The sequence below is a fragment of the Glycine soja genome, chromosome 19 (genome assembly GCF_004193775.1).
Source record: "Glycine soja cultivar W05 chromosome 19, ASM419377v2, whole genome shotgun sequence".
Classification (NCBI taxonomy): domain Eukaryota; kingdom Viridiplantae; phylum Streptophyta; class Magnoliopsida; order Fabales; family Fabaceae; genus Glycine; species Glycine soja.
Genome location: NC_041020.1, coordinates 50,000,376 through 50,013,096, shown reverse-complemented (window position 1 = coordinate 50,013,096; position 12,721 = coordinate 50,000,376). Strand labels below are relative to the sequence as shown.

The following is a 12,721-nucleotide window of genomic DNA, read 5'->3' as shown; positions in this document are numbered from 1 at the left end:
ATAGATCATCTTATATAACAGGAATCTCATAGTATGAACTGGGACACTAAACGTATGTTTAGATATGAGTTAATGTAATGACTCGCATTTTATCTCAAATTCACATCAATTTGACAAAATGATACAGAATCTAGTATTATCTGCTTCTGTATCGACGACGTGAGTCTACTGCTGGCAAATGGGTAACCAAATACGCAATATGGACCTATTTGGGTAAGTTTCTCTAGAAGCACTTCTAGGAAAATAAAATAAGAAGAAAAAAATGAGATGAATTTCTCCATAAGTTAAAATGAACTCTTTATTAGCTAACATGTAGATGTCCTCTCATCTTTTGGAGAAGTTATATGAGAGAGCTTTTACAAATTAGCTAATGGAGAATTCATTTCATTTTTTTCTTCTCTTAGAAGTGCTTCAAAGAGCTTACCCAAACAGGCCCTAAATCTAGTATTATCTGCTTCTTCTTCTTTTTTTTTTCCTCCCTTGGGCTTATTTGCAGTAATTCAAGAGGGGAGAGATCTTCTTAATGTTCCAAAAAACTGAATTTGTTTCCAGCTTTATGGCATTCTCATGTTAGTTACTTTGTTTTCATTCCAACAAACAAGGACGAGGTGGGGTGTATTGTATTTTATTCCCCCCAGGAAAATTGGAAGTTATCGTACGATTAGTATTAACTTCCAGTAACTTCCATTCCACTCTCACTGTTTTCTTTTCTAATTTGAACAGTGAAAAAATTCCCATAAAATAACTAAATCGTAACTAAACATTACCAGCAAAAAAGAAAACAAACGGCACTTAGGGAAATCAGTATTCATGTCAGTAACTGTTAATAAGACCTAATAAACCACTTTGAGTGAGTCACCTGAGCTTGCATGCCAGCGTGTCTTCTAACGCCAATAGCATCATACATGACAATGAGGCTGAAGCCGAGGCAGACCGGAAAGAGGGAATCGGCGACGCCGTGGCAGATGGCGACGGAGGTGGAGAGGGCGGTGCAGAGGGCGGAGTGGGAAGAGGGCATTCCCCCGGACGCGAACAAGAGCCTCAAATCCCATTTCCTCTCCATGAAGAAATTCAGAAAGACCTTCATGGACTGCGCTATCAGCCACGCCAGCAGCCCCGACACGAAGGTGGGGTTGGCTGCCAGCGTGGCAACGAAGGGACTTATCCGAAGCTTCGCGTTTGCGGTCACGCTGAGCAGGGCCACACCCAAGCCTCCGTGGTTTCGACGGGGCTGCAAAGCACTCACCTTTACTCTTGTTGGGGGTGTGAAGTGTGTGAGAGAGAGGGGGATGCAATTATTGAATGGTCGGAGTGTGGGTGTTAGAGAGAAGAGAGAGTCCATGAGTTGGGCTTTGTGTGATTGGGTGGTTCAGTCAGCATTTCAGTCTTATAGAAACATGGCGTGGGTTCTTCTTCTACGTACTTGGCACCAGCAGCATCGGAAGAAGCTTCAAATTCCGTTTTTGATTAAGTTTATGTAGCGGGGATAAGAATGTGCTTCGGCATAATTTAATGGACAAATTAGGCATATTCCTTTCATTGCAAGGAGAGGCTTCCCTGGCCCCATATTATCCTCTGCGGATTACTTTTACTACAAACATTCACTTCTTTCTGATTTTCATTAACATCCGTACCCTTGTACACCCTAAATTTAATAAGTCAATTTTATAAAAATATAAATATTTATTATCTATTGTCTTATGAAAAATAAGAGAAGAAACATATCATTATTAAGGGGATATCTATTGTTGGTAATCACAATAAAACAACATAGTGCTCTGTCTACAGTAGAATTAAGTATGACTAAAAAGTCTAAATTTTATTTAAACGCATTTAAAAATTCCTGCGAGTACAAACTAAGAATTGGCAAATGGCAAGTTACTATATTATAAAAAAGTTGAATGAAAGAACGGATATAAATGTTAAAAAAAACCTCATTTTATAGAAAAATAAATAAAACACCAGATGGGCTAGAAAGAAGTATAATAAATGATACATTTATTATCTAATGACCCTGTAAATTTACACTTCATCATGTATAAAAAAAAAAATCAACTTAAGATTATTTACTAAAGACATAGTATTTGGAGATCTGGAGGCAAGGGGTGAGTCTGAAGTTCAATAAGAAGTCAAACGTCAACCATAAACAGTGTGATGCTTATTTGGAATAGTCTTTCAAATTTAGCAAAGAATGGAACAGAATCCCCTATGTTCGGTGTTGACAACGGTTTATGCGTAACCCCTTTTGTAACAAAAAAACAAACGCGCAATACTACATATTTTCTTATTAAGAGACATAAATAAGTTCCACAACAACTAGTTACAAGACAGCATCAGGAGGAGTCAGGATCCAAACCTATCTCTGACTCTTTGTCTTCTTCACTTTCCTTCCATCCTTTCTTAATTACTACTTCAAATCTTTGGATATTCAGTGCTTGCTTAATTTTGGTGGATATTCCCCACATCTTTCTCTTGTACAAGCATGCATGTTGTTCCGTTCTTCTTTTAAACCTTCTTCATTTTTCTTGAATAACATGAGAAGGCGCAAATCAAGGTTTGCATTTGAGTTTTATAATGAAATACACACATATCTGGAGAGGGCTTCAATTTGAAATGTCTCATTAAGAATCGATGCTGACATAAAAAGAAAAAAGAAGAAGCTAACTCATCTAATTCCTTGCTCTTATAACAGTGTAACAATCAGAAAAGACAATTCGGCTCTTGGGGAGTGCAACAAGAAGGAAGCAATGAATTTGTGTCAGCATTAGCAGCTGGGATGAAAGCAAAGCTTATTGTGGAAGTGGCATCTCGAGCGTCTCCATCAACAATAGCCCTTGCAGCTGCTGCAAGACAAACTGGTGGCAGGTTGGTGTCTATTCTTCCGGTGCCGGTCCTTGATGAGTCACAAGAAGTTATTAAGAACTCAGGGCTTAAAGACCAAGTAGAATTTCGAACTGAAGATCCATCCAAGATATTGCCTTATTGTGAGAATATTGATTTCTCCTTAGTTGACTGCAAAGATGAAAACTATGCAAGGTTGTTCAACTTGCTAGATGTCAACCCTACGAGATGAGGAAGTAGCAGTGAGATCTCTAAACATCCTATAGGGAAAGGTATTGAAGTGACTGTGCTTTGCAAGAATGATGAAACTGATAAGAGAGTTGGGGTCAGAGAAAATCGTAGCAGAATAAGCAGGAGCAAGTGGGTTGCCAAGTTTGATGAGGAGAGTCGGGAGGAACGTATATTCAGGGTGCCCCAGATTGTCATGTTGTGGAATTAACATTGCAGCTTCCAATTACTGCTAGGAAACAGTAATGCCTTTGATGATGTTAATGCGCTCAACATGCTGATTGGAATAATACAGTGCATGTTTGGCGTTGATTAGTTTTTAGGAAAACAAATTGCTTTTTATCAACAGCTCTCTCAGTAATTGTAATTTGTTACAAATACTACCAAAGAAGCTGATCTAAATGCACAGATAAGGTGTGATTCAGCATGAATAGTATGAGATTGTCTATATATTGCAGCAGTGCTCCTCCTGTTTTCTTTTCTAGACCAATCTTTTGCCTCTTTATTTAACCATACGTAAAAATTGATTTAAGAAAAATGTGTCAAATTAATGGTAATGGTTCATAATAAACTGAGCCTAAGAAGTGTAGGGTTAGTGCATAGTGTTAATCAACTGCTCCTGCACATAAAGCTACAGAAAGTTGATGACCAAAGGAAAATTTGAGTTAAATTAACACAACTTTTTCATAATTAATTAACCAAACACAACTACAGTATGAAACAGGAACTAAGCCATTTAGCACGCCTCTTATGTTTTTGAAATATATTATTATTTTAGACATAAATCATCATTGTTCAACGTAAACGTCAATGCTGAATGTGTCGTCAGAAGTGTGAGTGTTTTTTTAGCTTCTCTTAAAGATACCGTTATGTACTAGCCCACTTTGTATCATGTTAATCTTCTCCTTAGGTGGACCAAGAAATAATCCATGACTTTGTAAACATGAAATTAGTAACTTCAAGATCTTTTGCATGCTAGGACGATCCATTTATCTCCCAACTGTTTTCACGAGATACTTATTCACAAGCATTTAGATCCATCTGCGAATTTGGATCTTAACTGCACAGTGTGGCTCCATGCATTAGATTTATTCTCCACTTCACCTCTTTTTGTTTCTCCCCTAGCTTTCATTAAATCAACAGCAAGTGCATCATGAAATTACCTTCGTGTATATATGTTTGTTCATCGTTTGCCTCAAACCTCTGCCTCTTAAGTCTAAACAAAAGGAACATAATTAGTATATTGCACAGTTTTTGTCTTCAGCAGCCCATTTGACAAACGGTATATTTTTGTTATAAAAACCAAAACGAGAAAGAAGAATTGAAGAATGTTGAGAGATAATACTAGAGAGTATCACTATAAGGACTAAAGGACCACAAACCATGTCTGAATGTAAATAAATCATTACGTGCCTCGTATTGTAGAAAAGACCCATGAGCCAATTCCTATTCAAAAAGTTAAGAACAGGTTTATCTATCTACATCAATCAAATTTGGCCAGTTCCAAGTTGCTCCACTATTGGCCAGCGCAACAGATCTTTTTGATCTATTTGGTGACTTCCTTCATCCTTTTTAGTTCCTTTTACATCCTATTTTGCCAAACAATGTTAACCTTTTTCTGTTTTATCTTGTAACTGAAGCAAAACCCTGCCCCCATCTTCCCCAGATAAGATAACTAGTTACTAGACAAATGAAAAGTGATGTTTTACTGACTCAAAGATTCATATAAGCTTCTTAAATATTTTGTTGTTACTGAAATTTGAAATTTTGAACATTGAATATATTTACTATACTACTCATAGAAATGTGAGTGAGAAGCTCCAATCCAATGAAACAGATGCAGTTGGATAGGGGGGGGGGGGGGGGGGGTGATGATTACCTCTCAGTACCAACCACTATCCCCATTCCCCACCCACCAAGCCAACAACCAAATTCCAACCTTCAAACGCAAGAGACTAACACCTCTCAACTGTCTTGTTAGGCCCTCTTATTCACATTTCCTCTCTTACTCTCGACCTTTGTAGACACTATTGTTGCTAGCCTTAGATCCAGTCTATGAATGGCAAAGCCAAGATCTTGGACTCAGATATGGTCTTCTATTGTCGGAGTGTGTGTTCTGAATTTTGTTCTGAACTTCAAGATCGTGGCAGTAGCAGATGACACTGGAAGCAACAGTATTGTATCAGAAGGTGACTGCAAGAACACAAATTATCAGATTTTCCTCCCTCCACCTTATCAGAATATATCCTCTACCATATGCAAACCTGTTTGGCATTCATACGAATTGAGGGTAAGTGGAAGCTGAATTAGAATTCTAATGAATGGTTGTAGTTTCTACTCATTTACTTATTCTTTTTCTCTTAAGAAGCCGTACTGTTAAAAGTTGAAACTTGTTTACTATGATCTGTTCTTTGGTTCTGGGTGACCTCATTTTTTAAGAGCGTAATATATCAATCAATTAGAAATCATCTTTTAAGTATAACTTTTACATATTTAAGATAAATTTATAGTATAAGTGTACATTCAATGCAATGCATGTATTATTTTTTTTTTAAAAAGGTTTAATACATAAGTAGGTCTTTAGATTTCTTTGGAAATTTATAATTAGGTTCCTATATTTAAAAAAAAAAATTGCAATTGAATTCTTAATCTTATGCAATTTTTTAACTGATTCTGAAACGACTTGAAATCTAAAAAAAAATTGGTAACGATTTTATTAATTTCAGATACTCAAATACAAAAATCGTAAAAGAGCAACGACTTGGTTATATTTTTTATTTTATTTAGGAACCTAATTAAAAAAATTCAAATACTAATTTACGACATAATCATATATTAAATTTGTTAAAAAGGATTTTAGAATTTTTGTGTTTTGAGATGTTTATCTAAGAAGTGGGATAACTGCTCAATTCCAAAAAGTAACATCTATCTAGCTATAAATTATAGATGTCTTATTATTTTAATGCCATGATAGTCCCTTTGCATCTAATTTTTGTTGCAGTACACCAAGACGGGTGACACCACAACTATCATATTATCTGCTCCATACACTGTGGGGTGGGTGGGAATTGGATTTTCAAGGGATGGGATGATGGCTGGTTCCAGTGCAATGGTGGGATGGATTAACAAACATGGCCATGCAAAAGTCAAGCAGTTTTATCTAAGGGGTAGGAGGCAATCAGAAGTAATTATAGACAAAGGTGAACTGCCTCTAAATACTGTGCCTGCTGCGGTGGCAACAAATGGGGCTGAAATTTACATAGCTTTTCAGCTGCAAACCACAATTCCATTTGGGAAGCAACCAATTTTATTGGCTTTCAGTACTAAACATCCACTGAACCACCATCTATCAAAACATGTTGACAAAGCAGCAATTATATTTGATTTCTCTTCAGGTGTGCAAAACCAGATGTGTCACTTTACTTTAGAATTAACTATGCTATGTTGTTGGTGTTGCACAGAGTTACATATGCTTCCGATTTGGTCGGCTATGTTTTCTAAGGAAACTTTCGCTTTAACTAATGTTTTAACAAAACCACATTTTACTCCAAAATAATTTAAGTTAATTTGCACAAGTCCATTTTATTTTTTTTTTCATCGCAAAATTACTGCTTTCAGTAACCAAAGTGGAGAGCATTTTATTTGAAGTGCCTAAACTTGAATTGGCCATTATTTTCATAAAAAATGATTCAAATGTCTTTTTCATATGATTTGAGGTAACTTGAGTAGCATATACAATATGATACAAAAAATTCCACACGAGAAATTTGACAATTATACTTGTTGTGGCAGGTTCTACGGGCCCGGTATCGAATGGGTTGATTCACATGAGAAAGAGCCATGGAATAGTGGGTATAATTGGGTGGGGCCTAATCCTGCCTGTGGGGGCAATTATTGCTAGGTACTTCAGGCATAAGGATCCCCTATGGTTTTATCTCCATTCAGTCATTCAATTTGTGGGATTTTCATTTGGGCTTGGCACAGTCCTTCTTGGATTACAACTCTATAGAAACATGCATGTCCACATACCAGCTCACAGAGGCATAGGCATCTTTGTCCTTGTCCTAAGTATTCTTCAGGTCTGCCACTGACTCATGTCATGTATCATATTCAATGTTCAGTCTTCTACCTATCACTTTGTTAAGTATTGTTTGTGTGCTAAATATAAGACTCGAGCTAAATTAATTAATTTTTTTAATTCTTGCGAATTAATTAAAAAGTCTTATATACATGACGGATGCAATACAATTTTTAACTGATATAAAATTAGGCTTGATGATTTGAGATATATGCTTTCCATCTAAAGTAAAATTTGAACTGACATTTAAAGCTATGTGAGTTCAGATATTGGCATTCTTCTTGAGGCCAGACAAGGATTCCAAGTATCGAAACATTTGGAATTTGTATCACAGTTGGTTTGGAAGAATGGCACTTTTCTTTGCAGCATTGAATATAGTCCTGGGGATGCGAGCTGCGGGAGCAGGGAATGATTGGAAGGCAGGCTATGGGTTCCTTCTTAGCATTGTACTTGTCGCAGTTATCGTTCTGGAAGTCTTGGCGTATTTGAAAAGGTCAGAAAAGCGTTCTCTTCCTCAGACTTTCCAAATGGACCCAGTTGGAGATGCTAACTTCCCAACCAATCTAGCTAAAGGTACATGCATTCTTCCCTTGTTTCATATTAGTACTTCATCTTTTTAATGAAATTTATGCTGAAGAACCAACTTATTGGTTGTATCTTATATGTGTATGTATGTCACTTTGATGAAGCAGGGTGAATGTGTTGGCTCCTAGTTTTGTTTGCACTTGTACAAGCTGTGTCAATTGTCTCATTCAGCCACTTCAGACTAAACCTCATTCATCCTACACTACTGCATGTGAACTGAGTTGTGGAGCTTTCTTGATGTAGATAGATATGTAGCCACCTAGAAGTTTGCCAAGATGGACAATCCTGACGTTTGGCTTCCTCACCTGAACTTGAGATTGAACCTTTTTTGCTTTCTTCATTGGTTGTTTTTTTGCATCCGCATGGTCAGAAATGGAATGCTACTACATTTACATCTATATATATTTTGTTATTCTTCTATGAAAATGTGATGAAAATTAAGGATCGGATTTTGGTGAGTGCTCATATTTTGATCAAATGAGCACATAGTTCCGTAGCACGGATATTGCTTTTGTTAGAAGGGTGCCTTGCTAACAGGTACTTTAGGATATTAGTTGAGGAATTAAAAAAATATTTATTATAAAAATTATAAAAAATATATAAAAAAATCATGAATAACACAATTTTATACATTATAATAAAAATGTTTATCCTTTTAGTTAGTTAATCAATACCTAATATCTCTAATTAACATCAATCTTCCAAGAACACGAGTTTGCAATAGCACTCTGCAATTGGCATGAATATGCAAAGTTTGCTGCATTCCCAGCTGTACATCTAAAGAATCATACAATGTACATGTCTAAAAATTGACACCTTGGCAATCGATAACTCGCTATAAAATGGCACTATAATATAAATAGAGTAATATTTTTTTAACACTAGATAAGCACAAAACATTCAATTAACACCTCTCATTTGTTTCTGTTGGTTAATTTTGAAAATCGAGATAATCCTGGATAAATCTGAAGTCGTGTATAAACACTTTCAGATTGAATCAAATTTCGGGGTTCAACCAAAATTGTTCAATCGGATAAAATCAGAAGATTATAATTCAAGAGTTTTGTTTTGGTCTTGTGAGTTTTTCACATGTTATGCTTTCTGAACCAGGATGATTATTTATAATCAAAGAACAGGTGGTTATTGGCGGTTGATGGAAGTTATTTATTTTTAAAAATTGTCGTTGATGGAAGTTTTAGTAACTTCCATGTAACTTCCAACCGTTGATGGAAGTTTTAGTAACTTCCATGTAACTTCCAACCTTTGCCTAAACCGAACATCTCGTTATTACATTAAAACAAGCGTGCACTCTTATTTTAACATAATAAAGAGATCAATTACACTAAAATGTCCAACAAACCTCCCCCATTTTAGTGTAATTACCGATCAAATCACCAAAGTCATAACATACCACAAACTACTGCATAGATGAAATATCGTGACGATTGAATTTCATCTTAGCAAATTACACGTTTCAAATATTCGAATATCAGGGTGTCACTAAGGATTGAACCCTTTCTATTCATAATGAATACATGAAGATAATCTGCACAATAGTTTATAACATTACTCTTGCTCGACACTAGTTTTACTAGCCTGTGTCCCTATCCTTCATAAGCATATCAAAGCCAAGTCCCAGCTTCTTGAAGCGGCTAAACTTCATGCTTATATAGGTAGTCCTTTTCTTTCTTGCACCTGCAAATGCAATTTTTCAAAAGGACCATTAAGAAGTTATACTTCAACCTCCTTAACTTACAGAACCGAACACATTCCTTTTGGGATACTTTCGATGATGTGTTCCAATCTCTACATGTTAAGCTTTCCACATTGAATTCAGCACCTAATGTCATATTAGATGGGAATTGGGTATCTTAACATAAGAGATTTCAGATGGACTTTAATCATAATCCCACAGCCGACCTTTTCACGAGATCTCTACTTAACCCTTTGGTTAAATGATCGGCCAAATTATGCTGAGTTCTCACAAACTCCACTGATATCACACCATGCATGATTAACTCCCGAACCATGTTGTGTCTAACACCCAAGTGTCTAGACTTCCCATTATACACTTGACTATATGCCTTAGCCAAAGTTGCCTGACTATCACACCTGATAGACATGGGAGGTATAGGTTTGGGCCACAATGGAATCTCATAGATCAGATTTCTTAGCCACTCAGCTTCTTTACCAGCTGCTGCTAAAGCTACAAATTCAGATTCCATTGTTGAATTTGTAATGCAGGTCTGTTTCTTGGATGCCCAAGAGATAGCACCTCCTCCAAGGAGGAATACCCAACCACTTGTGGATGAATAATCCTCCATATTGGTTATCCAACTTGCATCAGAGTAACCTTCAATAACCGAAGGAAATCCAGTATATATCAAACCATAGTCAATGGTTCCCTTTAAGTACTTGAATACTCTATTCATAGCTTGCCAATGATGAGAACTAGGATTACTTGTAAACCTACTGAGTTTAGCAACAGCATAAGCTATATCAGGCCTAGTACTAATCATTGCATACATGAGTGATCCTATCGCCCTTGAGTATTCAAGTTGAGACACTGCTACACCTTTATTAGGTAATAGCTTCAGGTTAGGATCAATGGGAGTACTTACCGGAGAACAATCTTTAAAATTAAATTTCTCCAATATCTTCTCAATATAATGTGATTGAGAGATGGAAATACCATTGTTTCCACGTTTGATCTTTATTCCTAAGATCACATCCGCCTCCCCCATATCTTTCATATCAAACTTAGAAGACAAAAATGCCTTAGTTTCATCAACTTGATCTTGGTCGGTACCAAAGATCAACATGTCGTCTACATACAGACAAATGATAACTCCTTTGCCATGAGTATCAAACTTGCTGTATAGACATTTATCTGCTTGGTTTATAACAAAACCACTAGACAACACAACCTCATCAAATTTTTGATGCCATTTCTTAGGCGCTTGTTTCAAGCCATAAAGAGATTTCATCAGTTTACACACCTTATTTTCATTTCCTGGCATAACAAACCCTTCAGGTTGTTTCATGTATATCTCTTCATCCAATTCACCATTTAAGAATGCAGTTTTCACATCCATTTGGTGAATCATCAGATTGTGGATAGCAGCAAGTGCTAACAACAGTCTAATAGTGGATATCCTAGCAACAGGAGCATATGTATCGAAAAAATCAATACCCTCATTTTGCCTAAAGCCTTGGATAACCAATCTGGCTTTGTACTTGTCAACAGTACCATCCACTTTCATCTTTCTCCTAAAGATCATCTTACATCCTAATGGCTTACATCCAGGAGGTAAGTCAACCAATTTCCATGTATTATTTTGCATGATGGAATCCATCTCACTTTGGATTGCTTCTTTCCAAAATACAGCATCCCTTGAAGCCATTGCTTCACTAAAAGTCTTTGGGTCTTCCTCAACATTAAGGCAATATTGATATTGAAATTGAATATCATTCCTTGACCCTTCAACCAAATAGAGTTGAAAGTCATCACCAAATGACTTAGCTTTTCTTACTCTCGTACTCTTTCTAGTTTCAGTACTAGTTGAAGGTATATCCTCAATATTAACTGAGACTTTCGACATGAAATTCATGTCCTTTGGCCTAGGTATAGATGTAAACCTTTGTTCATCAAAGATAGCATCCCGTGACTCTATAACCGAGTTCACAGCAACAGAATCATTAGATTCTAGCACATAGAATCTATATGTTTTAGAATGTTCAGCATATCCAATAAATATGCAATCTATACCTCTTTCACCTATGGTTTTCCTTTTAGGTTCTGTAAGCCTTACTACAGCCCTACATCCCCAAATTTTGAGATAACTCAAATTTGGTGTCTTTTTGTGCCAAAGTTCATATGGGGTAACCTTATTCCTTTTGTTAGGAATTCGGTTCAACAAGTAACAGGCTGTCAACATAGCCTCACCCCAAAATCCTTCACTTAAACCCGAATAGGATAACATGGAATTCACCATTTCTTTCAAGGTTCTATTCTTCCTTTCGGCTACACCATTCTGTTGTGGTGTATAGGGAGCTGTAGTTTGATGTATTATTCCAGTAGATTGAAAATAAACCGGATCATAATACTCACCTCCCCTATCCGTACGAAGAGTTTTGATTAGCCCATTTTGATGAAGTTCTACCTCTTTCTTATAAATTTTAAATTTATCAAGAGCTTCATCTTTTGTATTTAATAAATATACATAACAATACCTTGATGCATCATCAATAAAAGTAACAAGATATTTTTTATGACCTAATGATGGAGTAGCATGCAAATCACACAAATCACTATGAATAAGGTCTAAGACTTTAGTCTCACTTTTAACATCCTTAAAAGGTTTCCTAGTGATCTTGGTCAACATGCAAGTTTTGCATTTTTCAATGTTCATATCAAAAGGAGGAATCATACTTGTTTTTGACATATCTTTTAATCTTTTGTAATGAACATGTCCTAATCTAGCATGCCAAATTTCTGATTTTGTCATATTAGTTATAGAACTACACGAGGCCATACAAACAGATTCATGAACAAAAGGAACATCAATGTTTAATTTAAACATTCCATTACAACGATAACCAAATCCAACAAACGAACCATGTCTTGACAAGATGTACTTGTCACTTTCAAGTACTTGCTTGAAACCACAATTATTTAAAACCATACCAGACAATAAGTTCTTACGAATACCAGGTACAAATAAGACATTATCCAAATACAAACTTTTTCCGGAAGTAAAAACTAAATTCACACAACCTAATCCTAGGATTGGTTCAGTTGCAACATTGCCCATCTTCACAATAGAGCCATCATCGATTGGTCTAAATTCCTTGAACCAACGACGATCTTTGCACACATGGCTTGTTGCTCCCGAATCAAACCACCAAGCAACGTCATCATCCTTGTTGCTTTTCAGGATCATTAGACCCACTTGGACCAGCCTTGTTCTTTCCTTTGAACACCCGGCA

The 12,721-nt window shown here is 36.3% G+C and overlaps 2 protein-coding genes and 1 pseudogene across 3 annotated transcripts in view; 2 read left to right on the top strand and 1 right to left on the bottom strand.

Moving 5' to 3' along the window:
* The window catches only part of LOC114398985 (uncharacterized membrane protein YuiD), a 2,800-nt gene extending 1,269 nt beyond the window's left edge, over positions 1 to 1,531 (bottom strand). The window contains exon 1 of one of the 2 annotated variants that reach the window (XM_028361080.1): positions 860 to 1,531. In XM_028361080.1, the coding sequence (XP_028216881.1) occupies positions 860 to 1,342 (483 nt within the window). In that variant the 5' untranslated portion in view covers positions 1,343 to 1,531. The remainder of the gene's footprint in view (positions 1 to 859) is intronic. The other variant, XM_028361079.1, reaches the window with a different exon arrangement.
* On the top strand, positions 1,398 to 3,489 carry LOC114398921 (annotated as a pseudogene).
* Positions 3,490 to 5,014: 1,525 nt separating this feature from the next.
* On the top strand, positions 5,015 to 8,197 carry LOC114400826 (cytochrome b561 and DOMON domain-containing protein At3g61750-like). The gene is made up of 5 exons (XM_028363470.1): positions 5,015 to 5,359; positions 6,071 to 6,464; positions 6,862 to 7,148; positions 7,414 to 7,720; positions 7,840 to 8,197. Exons 1-5 carry the CDS (start codon positions 5,129 to 5,131, stop codon positions 7,842 to 7,844), a joined length of 1,224 nt encoding a protein of 407 aa, XP_028219271.1. The 5' UTR covers positions 5,015 to 5,128; the 3' UTR covers positions 7,845 to 8,197.
* Positions 8,198 to 12,721: the final 4,524 nt, after the last annotated feature.

Bases quoted from the DNA above. Each gene is read 5' to 3' on its own strand.
- LOC114400826 (XM_028363470.1), top strand. From the start codon at position 5,129: ATGGCAAAGCCAAGATCTTGGACTCAGATATGGTCTTCTATTGTCGGA. The intron at 6,465-6,861 runs GTGTGCAAAACC...TTGTTGTGGCAG, and splicing joins TATATTTGATTTCTCTTCAG to GTTCTACGGGCCCGGTATCG. The intron at 7,149-7,413 runs GTCTGCCACTGA...ATGTGAGTTCAG, and splicing joins TTGTCCTAAGTATTCTTCAG to ATATTGGCATTCTTCTTGAG.